The 14,232-nt window shown below is 45.9% G+C and overlaps 1 protein-coding gene across 2 annotated transcripts in view; it reads left to right on the top strand.

Moving 5' to 3' along the window:
* Thoc5 (THO complex 5) overlaps positions 1-14,232 on the top strand; it is a 33,686-nt gene that overhangs the window by 3,398 nt on the left and 16,056 nt on the right. The window contains exons 2-10 of one of the 2 annotated variants that reach the window (XM_029545293.1): positions 884-999; positions 2,659-2,802; positions 3,582-3,695; positions 3,832-3,929; positions 5,381-5,527; positions 6,203-6,317; positions 10,809-10,941; positions 11,584-11,619; positions 13,422-13,499. In XM_029545293.1, coding sequence (XP_029401153.1) covers positions 904-999; positions 2,659-2,802; positions 3,582-3,695; positions 3,832-3,929; positions 5,381-5,527; positions 6,203-6,317; positions 10,809-10,941; positions 11,584-11,619; positions 13,422-13,499 — 961 coding nt within the window. In that variant the 5' untranslated portion in view covers positions 884-903. The remainder of the gene's footprint in view (positions 1-883; positions 1,000-2,658; positions 2,803-3,581; positions 3,696-3,831; positions 3,930-5,380; positions 5,528-6,202; positions 6,318-10,808; positions 10,942-11,583; positions 11,620-13,421; positions 13,500-14,232) is intronic. The other variant, XM_021210405.2, reaches the window with a different exon arrangement.

Genomic DNA, 14,232 nt, shown 5'->3' with positions numbered 1-14,232 from the left:
CCAGGCTGGCCTCGAACTCAGAAATCTGCCTGCCTCTGCCTCCCAAGTGCTGGGATTAAAGGCGTGCGCCACCACCGCCTGGCCGTTGGCCGTCTTTTCTCTTTCTTGGTTAGTTTGGCTATGACTTTGTCTGTCTGTCTTTGCTAAGAACCAGCTCTTTTGCTGACATTTCTTTTATTCTCTGTTTACATGTGATTTATTTCTTCTAATCTTATGTGCCTTGGTGTTTTGCTTGCATTCATGTCTGTGTGAGGGTGTGGGATCCCCTGGAATTGGAGTTAAAGACAGCTGTGAGCTGCTGTGTGGGTGCTGAGAATTAAACCTAGGTCCTCTGGAAGAGCAGCAGCTCTCCTAACCCCTGAGCTGTCTCTCCAGCTCTTTTTCTCTTTTTTTAAAAAATACTATAATTAATTCTTTGAATTTTTCATACAATGTATTTTTTTTTTTTTTTTTTTTGCCTTATTTTTTCCGGTTTTTTTGGTTTTTCGAGACAGGGTTTCTCTGTTTAGCCCTGGCTGTATTGGAACTCACTTTGTAGACCAGGCTGGCCTCGAACTTAGAAATCCACCTGCCTCTGCCTCCCGAGTGCTGGGATTAAAGGCATGCGCCACCACGCCCAGCAATTTTTCATACAATGTATTTTTAAATTGTTTTTTACAATGTTATGTGTATGCATGTTTTTCCTACATGTGTATACATTTGTGCGCCACATGTGTGCTTGGTACTCTGAGCTGTCAGAGGCGTCAGATGCCCCGGAGCTTAGTTCTAGATGAATGCAGGGAGTCTAACCTGGTTCCTCTGGAAAAGCAACAAGTGCTCCTATTGCTGAGCCATCTCTCAATTTCTCAGTGGGAAATCCTGAAAAGCTTTTTCCCCTTAACAGCCTTCTGACCTGGAAGCACAATGTCATCAGAATCTAGCAAAAAACGGAAACCCAAAGTGATCCGGAGTGATGGAACGCCAACTGAAGGGAAACGGAACCGATCTGACACGGAGCAGGTGAGCTTAGCCAGGGTTCCATGCTGCTGGAACACTGCAGACTGTGAGTGTGGAGGAGCTCAGGGGCACGTGTGCTCAGGGGCACAGACACACTTCTGGTTGCCCATACTAGACCAGATGACTTGAATTCCCACAATTCGACAAAAGATGAGCGTTCGCATTCGGTGCTGGCCTCTTGGCTATTGCTATTGCACAGAGAGCATGTCCCAGCGCGCTGTTCTCAGCTTCCTATGCACTGTCTGCATGGCTCTAGAACTTCCAAGAGTACTCATCTTTGGTCCCAGAGGCTCGTGCCCCCAGGAATTCTATGGCCCAGGAGCTCTGTCACCAGCATGGTCTAATCTTCTTTTATCTGTTTTTCTCTCGGAGTCTGTCAGGCTGATCCGTGATGTAACATGCAGGTTTTGTTTTGTTGTTTGTTTGTTGAAGCAGGGTCTCAGATAGCCCAGGTAGCCTTGAACTTGGTGTGTAGCTGAGGGTGACCTTGAGTTTCTGGTCCCTTTTCCTCCACCCTTACCCCTGATTTCAGACCCTGCAAGGCCCAGAATTAGAATCTCATATCAAGAGACATTACTTTTAGTGCTTGTTTGTTTAACTTGTAAGCAGTAATTTTTTTTTTTTAAAGATTTATTTATTTATTATATGTAAGTACACTGTAGCTGTCTTCAGACACTCCAGAAGAGGGCGTCAGGTCTTGTTACGGGTGGTTATGAGCCACCATGTGGTTGCTGGGATTTGAACTCTGGACCTTCGGAAGAGCAGTCGGGTGCTCTTACCCACTGAGCCATCTCACCAGCCCCCGTAAGCAGTAATTTCTAAACAAGTGCAGGAAATAAGTCCTCTTTTACAACCCAGAGCTCATTAAAAAAAAAAAAAAAAAAAGTTTGTTTTTGTGTGTTTTTGCCTTTTGAGTGTTTTAAGAACATCATTGTGTGCAGTGCCTGCTGAGGCCAGAAGAGGGCGCTGGTTCCTCTTGTGTTGTTAGGGACTGAAGCTGGTGGTTTGCACTATTACTCCAGACCCTTAGGATTAGTGCTGTATATATAAATGGGAATTTATGGACAAAATGAAGTAAAGAAAAAAAATGAAACAACAGCATTTTCTATAGTTCCAGGAAATCAAGATTAATGTAGAGGTTTTTTCCTTTTGGCACTGATCATAGCATTGCTAATTTGTTTGTTTTTTGAGACAGGCCTATGTTGAAGTCAACATCGCCCTGCCTCCATCTCCCAAGTGCTGCAATTATAGGAATAAACCACAATTCCTGGCTAATAGTGGTTTTTTTTTTTTTTTTTGTTTGTTTGTTTGTTTTTTCAAGACAGGTTTTCTCTGTATAGCCCTGGCTGTCCTGAAGCTCACTCTCTAGATCAGGCTGACCTCAAACTCAGAAATCCGCCTACCTCTGCCTCCCAAGTGCTGGGATTAAAGGCATGTGCCACCACACCCAGCTGCTAATAGTGTTTTTTATATTTGTGTATTTGTGTTCACATGTGTGCGAGTGTCTCACTGTGTTGTCCTTGTGGGCTAGGAGTCACTGTAGCCCAGACTGACCACACTCTGGCATCTGTAATGTCCTTACAGAATGAAGGTTTTTATTCTTACTGTCCCTGATCCTGGCAGGGAGACCCTCACCCAGAACCTCTCTTTTTGCTGTCACAGGAAGGCAAATACTACAGTGAGGAAGCAGAGGTTGACCTGCGGGACCCTGGCAGAGACTATGAGTTGTACAAGTATACCTGCCAGGAGCTACAAAGGCTGATGGCCGAGATCCAGGACCTGAAGAGCAAGGGCAGCAAGGACGTGGTAAGGAGAAAGGGCAACCATGTTAAACCTGGCATGTCTGCAGGCCGGGGCTCCTTTTGCTGTTAGGGGCTGGAGTCCAGAAGCACCAGAGACCTGCCTATTAATATGTTAGAATTCCAAAACAGCCCCCTCTCCCATTATAGTAATGAGAGTACAAGATATCTTTTTCCTATGGCTATAATGTGATATTATTGATTTAATATTTTTTACATGCCAGTCATTTTGCTAAGTGTTAGAAGTATATGCAAATAAATCATAGAGCTCAACATAAAGTTATCATGGATGTTAAATTCAGGCAGATATAAAACTATACAATGTCTAAAAACTAGGCAGGTGATTTAAAGAGGAATTCACTTTTTCTCAACAGTCTTACTTATTTTCATGTTTATTGACCAGTATTGTTAAGATAGTTATATTCTATAGCTCTGGCATTATAACCAAGCTTTATACAGTCAGCCCACTCACCCTCCCTCCCTCCCTTTCTCCTTCCCTTCCCCCCCAATCCCCTCTTGCTTTGAGACTATGTAGCTCTGACTAGCCTTGAAACTCCCAGAGTAGACAGGCTGGCATTGAACTGAGCTCCTCATTACTGGGATTAAAGGCCTTAGAGTGCCCTCATGCTTGGCCTGACTCTTTCGTTTCCTTTATGACATTTCTCACTGTGCCAGACTCCCTTTAGGCTCTGCTTATGGCCCCCATGGGGTTGGCTTGGCAGCCAGGGTCTGGAGGAAACTGAGCTGTCGTCTGTTAGTAGTCTCAACTGGTCTCTTTGTGAACAGGCCATTGAAATTGAAGAACGAAGGATCCAGAGCTGTGTGCACTTCATGACTCTAAAGAAGCTTAACCGATTAGCCCACATCAGGTTAAAGAAAGGAAGAGACCAGACCCACGAGGTGGAGTTGAAAGGCTTAATTCCCTGAGCTCTCACCCCTCCTCTCTGCCCCTTATAACTCTCCCCGTGCCCTTCTCTGACTTTGCTGATGGTCAGTCCCACCCCAGATTGCCCTGCTCACCTCATCCTCTCTTCAGGCCAAGCAGAAAGTTGATGCCTACCACCTACAGCTACAGAACCTGCTCTACGAAGTGATGCACCTGCAGAAGGAGATCACCAAATGTCTGGAGTTCAAGTGAGTTTGGGAGGACAGGGCTTTGACTTACTAGTCTGTGGTAATGCCTGTTCTTCCATGGCTTGGGGTGAGCCATCCCTTTGAAGGAGAATGTGCGAGCTTACAAGACTACAGGATTTGGGGGTGAGATTGGGAGATCACTTCCAGTGGAGAACCTCATTTCAGACCACACAGAGAACTGTGGAAGCCTCTCGACCCCTTTTGAGGTTTGAGCTCAGCACTTGGTAAAAGCAGTTTTTCTCCTCAACGTGTATTGTTATTTATTCACCTTCTGTGCCATAGAATACCAGTACCTACTTGCCCCATTGAAAAAAAATAATGTGCCTGATGGTTAACATCTCCTGCTCCAGTGTTGTTTTTGAATGTATGACAGTTGAGAATGTATAAAAACAGCATAAAAGAATGTTACTCCCTCCTCTGTAATCTTTGCTTAATGCAAGTTGGCCAAGTCAGACTATAATGAACTCAGGCAGGTGGCCACAAAGAAGGATCGTGGGCTCTGCAGTTAATACCCAGGCTCTGCCTCTCACTAGCTGTGTAGTCTTGGGCTCATTTGAAAAAGGGAAAAAGAACCTGATAGTGGTGGCTCACACACCAGCACTTGGGAGGCAGAGGTAGGCAGATCTCTGTGAGTTTGAGGCCAGCCTGATCTACAGAGTGAGTTCTAGGACACCCAGGACTAACAGAGTCACCCTGTCTTGAAAAAATAAAAACAACAATAGAAACCCAACAAACAAAATGAAAAATGGAAGAATAAAGTATAGGTAAATTATACTATAATACATATAATAAAGGGTGATAGGTTTAAAATGGAGCTAAAGCCCCCATCTCCTAAGAATAATGTGAGGCGAGGACAGAGGTGAGCCAGCGTGTGTGGGAGTGTATTGACTATGGTAGCTGTGATGTCTGTGTGGCCATGGCATGAGTGCTTGTGCCATTAATCCTGCAGAGAATTCTTTTCTCTAAACAAGCAAAATTTAAAGCCTCTAGATTTTGCTCACTTCTAGTTCTGCCAAGCTGGCTTTTTCTTGTCTTACACATATGCAGTGAAAATGTTTTAAAGTTATGGGTGGACTCTTAGGTTTATCTTTCCTGGTGATGTGTCTTGGTTTCATCATGGTGGCATATGCCCAGGCTGCAGGGATTCTGAGTCTCTTAGCTATACTTCTGCTCACCAGGGAACACCTATAAATTCATTATGCATCCTCTCAAGCCTTCAGCTGATTTGTGGATAAATAGGTTGAGCACCATGGGCAAATGTCTTTGTAGTATGTCAGTAATAGCCTATCGGCGCACTGAAATGCCTGTCATTGAGCATTGACTGAGATAGAATTCCAGAGTCTGCAGTAGCCATAGGCTGGGGCTGCATAGACAAATGGAACCATTGCCCCTGCTAAGCCAAAGCTTGGGGTCCTGAAAATGGCTGCCTGAGAACTTCACTTTGCTTATAGGTCAAAGCATGAAGAAATCGATCTGGTCAGCTTAGAGGAATTTTATTCAGAGGCTCCACCAAGCATCAGCAAGGCCGAGATCACCATGGGAGACCCTCACCAACAAACGTTGGCACGTTTGGACTGGGAGCTGGAGCAGCGGAAAAGGTGGTGCTTCCTCCTTCCTGACCCGGTTAACCACACAGTGACGTAGTCATGTCCCAGGATCAGCCATTTTCTCCAGGACCAAATCTCACTTTCTTATTAATTCACCCTGGATTATTCAAACCTGACTGACCTCTTTCAGGGAGGGCTGGTGGCTGTTAAGGTTACCAGGAAGCTGGAGGTGATGGTATGTGGCTCAGAATGTGTGCCCACCATGCCCAAGGCTCTTGACTCGGTGCCCAGCACTGCAAGGGAAGATGGCTCAGTAGGTACAGTACTTGTTGTACAAGGCTTTGGCTCTGAATTTGGGTCCCAAGTACATGTGAAAAAGTTAGGTGGAGTGGCGTGAGTCTGAGGTGTAGTAGTAGATCCCTGGAAAGCATGTGGTAGGAGAGAACTGATTCGTGTAAGATGTTTTCTGATCTCCACACGTGCCATAACACAAGGACCCTCTCCCTGCCCCACCCCCACAAAAATATAATAAATGTTGAAAAATTAGTTTTAAGTCAATGTATTTGAGGATTTATGTAATTACTAAGTATAATAGTGCTTGTATGACGCTTACTAAAGGACTTGGCACATAGTCAGTGCTGGCTGTCGTTAGAATAATCAGAGTGAACAGGTATGTTGTGGTATCCCTGCAAGGCATTCCTGACAGTGCCCTGTGTGCCCCTTTAGGCTGGCAGAGAAGTACCGAGAATGCCTGTCCAACAAGGAGAAGATTCTGAAGGAGATTGAGGTGAAGAAGGAGTATCTGAGCAGCCTCCAGCCTCGCCTCAACAGCATCATGCAGGTGAGTGTGGCTCCGCTTCACCACAGAGCAGCCAGAGGCCACCACACTCGGGGCTCTCCCGGCCGTCGTCCTCATCACATTACTCTGTGAGAGTGGTTTTTCTGAGAGGGACGAGTTATGTTCTGAAGTAAAGAAATCCTGGGCCTGTGGGTCAGGAGCTTGCCCACGCCTGGACTGTTGTTTATCCATGGCTTTCTGGTTCCTTACCAGCTCCTGTCTCTAGGCATTTAAACTTGCTTCCTGCGGACATGGAGTTGGTTCACCCAGTACCTCAGGCTGGGGAAGAAAAGTGGATGGCTCTCTGAAAAGAACTGGCCTCATCTGAGAAGCGTCCACTCTACATATATTGAATCAATCTCTGTGTGTGTGTGTGTGTGTGTATTCACATGTATCCATGTGTGTGTATGTATATACACACGTATGTGCGTGCATACATACATACATGTGTGTGAGTATGTGGCCTGATTTTTGTTTGTTTGTGATGCCAGATTTGGTCTAAATTCTTATAGTTTTATGAAACAAGATAAATGGCTCATGAGGAGGAACTTTGTAAAAGGAATCGAGAGAAGTTTAAATCTGTTTTTCTAGGACTTGGCAAGGACTTCACTTCTTCCTCTCAGCTCTGGACATGTAATTAGAGTTGTCAGCAGCAGAAACACAATTTTCTAGTAGGACTTCATAATGGAAGAGAAGAGAGCCTGGGGCTGGGCTGCTGATGGGCCTGGGAAGCTGCAGCAGGAAGGCTGTGGATCTGAGCCAGCCTGCACTGCCTGACTCTGTTCTACCCAGGCTATGTAACTACAGCTGCACTTGTGGGTACACGCCTTGAGGCTAGCCTGGGCTGCATAGGAGTTCCAAACTGGTCAGGTCTGCAGAGTGGGATCCCGTCTCATAATCAAGCAGGGGGAGAGAGGGAGGTGGAGGGAGAGCAGAGACGAGGGGCTGGGAGTGGGACTGGGCAGTCCTGGCCGCATTTGCTCCTCCAGGCCCTCCGCATTGCTCTGTTATGTGTCCTGTACTTACTGCTTAAAGGTCATGCAGGGCATGGGTGCACACCTCAGAATAATTAGAGAGAAAGGTCTGTTACGAAGCAGTCACAGTGCACTTTCATTTCTGCCTTGGCTTTTGGTGTGTCTGTATGGAGATGATATATGTGTGTGAGTTTCGTGTGTGCTTAGGAAAAAGCCTGAAGTCACACCAGACTATTAACAGTTGCCTTGCCAACTGGGAGGTTTGGTTTTATAAAATCAATTTGAATATACCTTTTATCTTCCTTTCTTTCCTTCCTTCATTTTTTTCTTTTCTTTTTTCCTCCCCCTATTCCCCCTCTTTCTCCTCCTCTCCCTCCTCCTCCCCCCTCTTCCTCCTCCTCCTCCTCCTCTTTCTTGTTTTTTTTTTTTTAAGACAGGCTTTCTCTGTGTGGTCCTGGTCATCCTGGAACTTGCTCTGTAGACCAGGCTAGCCTCAAACTCATAGAGATCCACCGGCCTCTGCCTCCCGAGTGCTGGGATAGAGATGTGCCCCTCCAAGTCTAGCTCTTTTCTTTTCTATCCTTGCATGTGGTGTGTATCTGTCTATGCATTCATGTGTGTTAGAGATTGTCACCCATGTCTTCTGTCGGCCTCATTTATTCACCGAGACAGGGGCTTACCTATTGGCTAGACTAGCCAGCCAGCAAGCCAAGACTCCCCAGGTCTCTCCTGTCCTCCAGCACACAGTGCAGGATTGCAGTCTTGTCACCACGTGTGGCCGGGACCCGAACTCAGACCCTCATGCTTGAGCAGCAAGCACTCCACTGACTGAGGCATCTCCACAGCCCCTTGAACTCATCTTCTGATACCATGCATGTATACATTACTTAAAAAAGAAAAATCTGGGTATGTATGCTTGTAGCCCCAACAACTAAGAAGGGGGGTTACTTAAGACCATCCTGGGCAACATAGCTAGACCCGATTCCCTAAAAAAATGTCATAATTTTGGAGCAGGAAAGATGGATCAGTGGTTAAACACACTGGCTGCTCTTCCAGAGGACCAGTTTCAATATTCAGAACCCTTATGGCAGCTCACAATTATCTGTAGCTGCAGCGCCAGGAGTTCAGCACCTTCCTCTGGTTTCCTTGGACGTGCACATGGTGCACAGCCATACATGCAAACAAGACATCCATGTACATAAAAGAAGCATGTTTTTTTTTTTTTTAAAGATTTTATTTATTTATTTATTATATGTGTTTACATTGTAGCTGTCTTCAGACACTCCAGAAGAGGGCATCAGATTTTTCTTATGGATGGTTGTGAGCCACCATGTGGTTGCTGGGATTTGAACTCAGGACCTTCGGAAGAGCAGTCGGTGCTCTTAACCGCTGAGCCATCTCACCAGCCCCAGAAGCATGTATTTTTAAATTAACCGTTTAGTGGTTTTAGGTTTTTGTTTTTTTTTTGACACAGGGTCTCACTATATAGCATGAACTCAAGAGATTCTCCTGCCTCCTAAGAGCTAGGATTAAAAGTGTGTGCCATCTTGCTTGGCTTAAAATAAAAATTATTTTTAAAATTCTTAATTTGTTGGAGGCTTGGGATGCAATTCAGTGATAGATTGCATGCTTAGTATACGGAACCAAATCAAATTCCCCATCACCAAAAAATAATACCAATAACTTTACATACAGAAAAGCATACACCTCATTATGTATAGCTGGATGACTGGTTATTGGGTGAACACATCTATATAACTATTCAAAATCAAGAGAAAGAACTTCAGTTTTTTAAAAAAATATTCTGTCTGTGAATGTTTTGCCTCATCACTGTTTGCACCACATGTATGCCCGGTACCCTGGGAAATCAGAAGGGGTTGGAGTCCCTGGAACTAGAGTTGCAGGTGGTTGTGAACCACCATGTAACCCACCAGGACATGTAGAAGACACTCAGTGCACTTAACATGCTGAGCAGCCTGTCTAGTCCTTGCTGTCTTTTTATTTCCAGCTCCCAGACACTATATTCTCCTGCCCCTTAGTAACCACTATTCTGCCTTTCACTGTCATAGACTAGCTTCTCTGGATTTGAACTTTATGTAAATAGAATCATATAAACTTTTTGGTGTCTAGTTTCTTTTGCCCATTGGTATCTTGAAAATTTATCCGTGTTCCTCTGAGTATCAATTTTTTTATTTGTTTGTTTGTTTGTTTATAATAATTTTATTTCATATATTCTCAGATTGGGTCTGTTATAAGTAATGTAGCTTTGAGTATTGTTATACGTGGTCCTTAAGTGTGCACATTTCTGTGGCATGTACCTAGGTACAAAGCCGCTGGGCCATGCAGACTCCTCTGTGCATGCCCTTTGCTTCCATAGCCTCTCATCCTGTTTCCTAAGGTACCCACACAGAGCAGCAGCATGGAGCTTGGGATCCGCCAGTGTCCTTGCTGGAGCGTAGAACTGCCACCATTGCTCTTACTCTTAGCCAGTCTGGAGGTTCTCATTTGGTTCTGGTTGTTTTTAAAGTTGTTATTTGTATGTTTGTGTGCATGTATGTGTATAGTGTGTGTGTGTGTGTGTGTGTGTGTGTGTGTGTGTGTGTATGGTGTGTGTGTGTATGGTGTGTGTGTGTGTATGGTGTGTGTGTGTATGGTATATGTGTGTGTATGTTGTGTATGTGTATGTTTTGTGTGTGTGTATGGTGTGTGTGTGTGTGTGTGTGTGTGTGTGTGTGTGTGTGTGTATGGTGTGTGTGTGTGTGTGTGTGTGTCATGAAAGTGGAGGTCAGAGGACACCTTTCAGGAATGCGCTCTCCCCCTCTACCCTGTGGCCAGCAGGCTTGGTAGCGAGTGCCTCTCCTTGCTGACCCATCTGGATGTCCCTGCTTTTTGTTTTGTATTTTTCATTTCACCGGGGCCTTGTGATGGTGAGCACAATACATGACTCTTCCTGTCTTCCTGTTCTCCCTCCGCCCCTTTCTTCTTTTGTCTGCCACTGAACCACACTCTCAGTCCCTTAATGTTTTCTGATTCTGTTAGAAATGTGCAGGTGACATCGCATAATTCCATTTTCTCACTCTCTTGCTTTTATTTTTATTTTTATTTATTTATTTATTATATAAAAGTACATTGTAGCTGTCTTCAGACACACCAGAAGAGGGCATCAGATGTCCATTACAGATGGTTGTGGGCCACCATGTGGTTTCTGGGATTTGAACTCAGGACCTTCAAAAGAGCAATCAGTGCTCTTAACCTCTGAGCCATCTCTCCAGCCCCTCTCTTGCTTTTACAAAATGCATGTTTTTATATTGAGCTTTTGTCTCACCATAGTTCTACTAGTTTATTACATCTCATCTTTGTAAATGACTACTAGCTGCTGGGTGACAGAGCTCAGTAACAGAATGTTTGCCTCACATGTTCAAGGCTCTGGACTCAATCTCCAGGTCAGCAATAAAAGAAAAGTAAAGCAGTAGTCACAGAGCCCCCACGTGGGTAGACTAAAACCTTCTGTTGCTCGCAGGCCTCCCTGCCCGTGCAAGAGTACCTGTTCCTGCCGTTCGACCAGGCACACAAGCAGTACGAGACTGCCAGGCACCTGCCGCCTCCCCTCTACGTGCTCTTCGTGCAGGCCACTGCATATGGGCAGGCCTGTGGTGAGTATACAGGCTGGGCAGGGAGGGGCAGCCATAGCGAGGAAGGGCTGCCTGCCAGGAGAGCTCCCCAGCTTTGCCCAGAGCCCTCAGGTGGCAGATGCTGCCTCCCCTCTGTACCTTCAGCATAGCTGCTGCACCAGCTCGCCTGAGGCTTGAGCCATGTGATGGATGTGTCAGAATGGACGGCTTTGGATTCTCATGAACCTGGCTGTACAGCTCCTAGGGGCAGTTTGTGTCGGCTCTCACGCGCTCACTCTATCAGATACACTTGGCAGGTGGACCAGTGCCTCCCGTTGTGTTTTGGGGGTGGGGTCCTGGGCAGCACTCCCAGGCTTTCCCATAGGAAACAGCCTGCAAGGTTTTGGAGCATCGCCAGGTGAGAGGAAGGACCCCTGGCTGCTCAGCCCAGCCTTGACTCTGCTGAGAACTTTAAGGGTTTTGCTCTGCCTGGTCAGCTCTCACTTAGCACTAAACTTTTCTTCCTTGTTCACACCTTATCCCATGGCATCAGACAGACATACACTGTTCCTGTGCATGCCCCGTCCCAGCCATGGCACCAGGACATTACTGTGTCTTTTCTTGTGTCTCCTTGGTCCGTCCGTCTCCTCCCCCCACTTTGTTCTCTTCCGTTGCCATCATCAGCTCATATGAAATCCTCTTCCCAGCCCCCTAGACAGGGTGAGTAACTTTCTTTTGTGTTTAAAGTTCTACTGTTTGCACTTCTATTTTCCTGTAGAATTCCAGACTAAACTATTAAAAAGACTGCTGTAGGTAAGGACTGTGACTCTGGTAGCGTGACAGCCTGGCATGTGGGGTGAACTGGAGCCTCAAGGCAGTTACAGGGCTCACCTGGGGTCCAGCTTGCTTGGTTGGGATGGGATGGTTTATACATTGTTTCCAGATATAAAGTGGTAGTTGGCTGTTGGGGAAGTCTTCCTTGCTTCTTCATAGTGGAGTCAGGCAAATGGTATCAGGTTTCTGTGGCATTCCTACCCTTAAGATGGAGGAGGAGGAGGAGCTGGGGTGTGGCTCACGCCCTGATTCCATCTCCCACTACCATCAGGAAAGAAAGAGATAGCGGCCTCTTGTGAGGCTATGCCAGTGCCTGACAAACACAGAAGTGGATGCTCACAGTCAGCTATTTGGTGGAACACAGGGCCCCCAATGGAGGAGCTAGAGAAGGTACCCAAGGAGCTGAAGGGGGCTGCAACCCTATAGGTGGAACAACAATATGAACTAACTAGTACCCCCTGAGCTCATGTCTCTAGCTGCATATGTAGCAGAAGATGGTGTATTCAGCCATCATTGGGAAGAGAGGCCCCTTGGTCTTGCAAACTTTATATGCCCCATAGAGGGGAATGCCAGGGCCAAGAAGGGGGAGTGGGTGGGTAGGGGAGCAGGGTGGGGGTAGGGTATAGGGGACATTCAGGATAGCATTTGAAATGTAAATAAAGAAAATATCTAATAAAATAATTGAAAGAAAAACCAAAAAAAAAAAAAAAAAAAGAGGCAGAGAAACTAGAGTGCCTTACTTGCTCACAGCAGTAGGATCCCAGAGTTGCACAGAAACATACCGAGAGACGACTCAACTCATAACACATTAGGCAGAGTGGAGCAGATTGTTACTGAGTGCTTGAGAGACAAGCTCACTCCAGTCAACCTGAAGTGGACTGTGCTGTTTCCTGAGTGTGGTTTGTTACTTCATGACACTAAGTTTCTCTACATGTCTGTACTAACAGTATGCTGCATACGGTTGTGAGACTTTAGAGTGTGTTGTCGATTGACTTGTTGTGTGGTGCCCGGGTTCAGAACCACAGCCTTCTGCATGTTAACTGTGCTCTTCTGTGCTGCCTTCCTCAGCCCAAGACTAATGCATCTAAGAATGTAACCCTTAGTGCACTGATCTCCTGCCACTTAACAGCCACTAGCCCCCAAATCTCTCTTGTATAAATGTGGAAACTGAGCCTCAGGTCAGTAAGTTTATCTTCCAGGTCTCAAATTCAGTATGTGTGGGACAGGAATTCATTCGGGTCTGTGATTGGGCTGCAGCACCCATGTTCCTATCTGCTCTACTCTGCACCCAGTAAAGATGAGACAAGGCAGGCCAGGTGCTTGGTGACATGCAGAACACAGAACTTTTTACAGAGGGTGACCCATTATCTCTGGGATGTGGATGGGTGCTGGCTTCTGGGTGCGAACTTTCTTAGGACAGCTGGTGGAAGGGTCCTGTAGGGTGACAAACCCCAAGTCTATGTTCCTGGACGTTGCACTAGTCTCAGGGATGTTTAGCTAGGAAGTAGTACTCTGCATTGTTTGTTCTTAGCAACCATAGAGAAACGATTTTAGGTGCTGTCTGCTCTGTGTGGAGAGTGTGTGCCCTCCCACTCAGTCAGTACAGAGCTGGGGGGAGGTACGCTGAGTTGGCTTGCACTCAGGAACCGCTCCAGAACCTTTTCCAAGAGGCTTTTTCTCACCTCCAGATAAGACATTGTCCGTGGCAATCGAAGGCAGTGTGGACGAAGCCAAAGCTCTTTTCAAGCCCCCTGAGGACTCCCAAGGTAACCTAGTGAATGGGATAGTCACCAAGGGTACCAAGTCACTGCCAGGGCTTGGTCCTTTGAGAAATAGCTGGGGGCTTGGCCTTCTGTCAGGGTTAGGGTAGGCCCAAGAGAACTCAGTTCCCAGGATCACCACATGCAGCCTTTGGGTTTCAGCCCTGCCACCCACTAGCACCCAGGAGCATTCTGACCCTGAGGAAGGCAGGTAATGTGTTTGACTCGCTGTAAAAGGTAGCTGGTAGCTAGTTATAGGTTAATGCCCGTAATCCCCAAATTCTGGAGGTAGCGATGGGAAAATTTACACAGATTTGAACCCAGATTGGTCAATAAAGTGACTTCCAGGCCAGCCAAGGTGACATATTGAAATGTTTCAGTGTTCCCCTTTTGCCCCCCAAAAAGAGAGACAAATTTTTCATATACAATCATTGTGTGATTCTATATGAATGAAAGAGAGGTCTTGTCTTCTGCACACAGCAACCGTCTAACTATACCAGCAACCATTGTTACTTACGCTACTTTTTAAAAAAAAAATTATTTATTCATTTAGTTATTTATTTAATGTATATGAGTACACTGTAGCTGTCTTTAGACACACTAGAAGAGGGCATCAGATGTCCATTACAGATGGCTGTGAGCCACCATGTGGTTGCTGGAATTTGAACTCAGGACCTTTGGAAGAGCAGTCTGTACTCTTTTTGTTGTTGTTGTTGTTGTTTGGGTTTTGTTTTTTTTT

Source organism: Mus pahari, chromosome 13, assembly GCF_900095145.1.
Source record: "Mus pahari chromosome 13, PAHARI_EIJ_v1.1, whole genome shotgun sequence".
Classification (NCBI taxonomy): domain Eukaryota; kingdom Metazoa; phylum Chordata; class Mammalia; order Rodentia; family Muridae; genus Mus; species Mus pahari.
The sequence above is the reverse complement of the archived record's forward strand: the minus strand, read 5'-3'. Positions and strand labels throughout refer to the sequence as shown.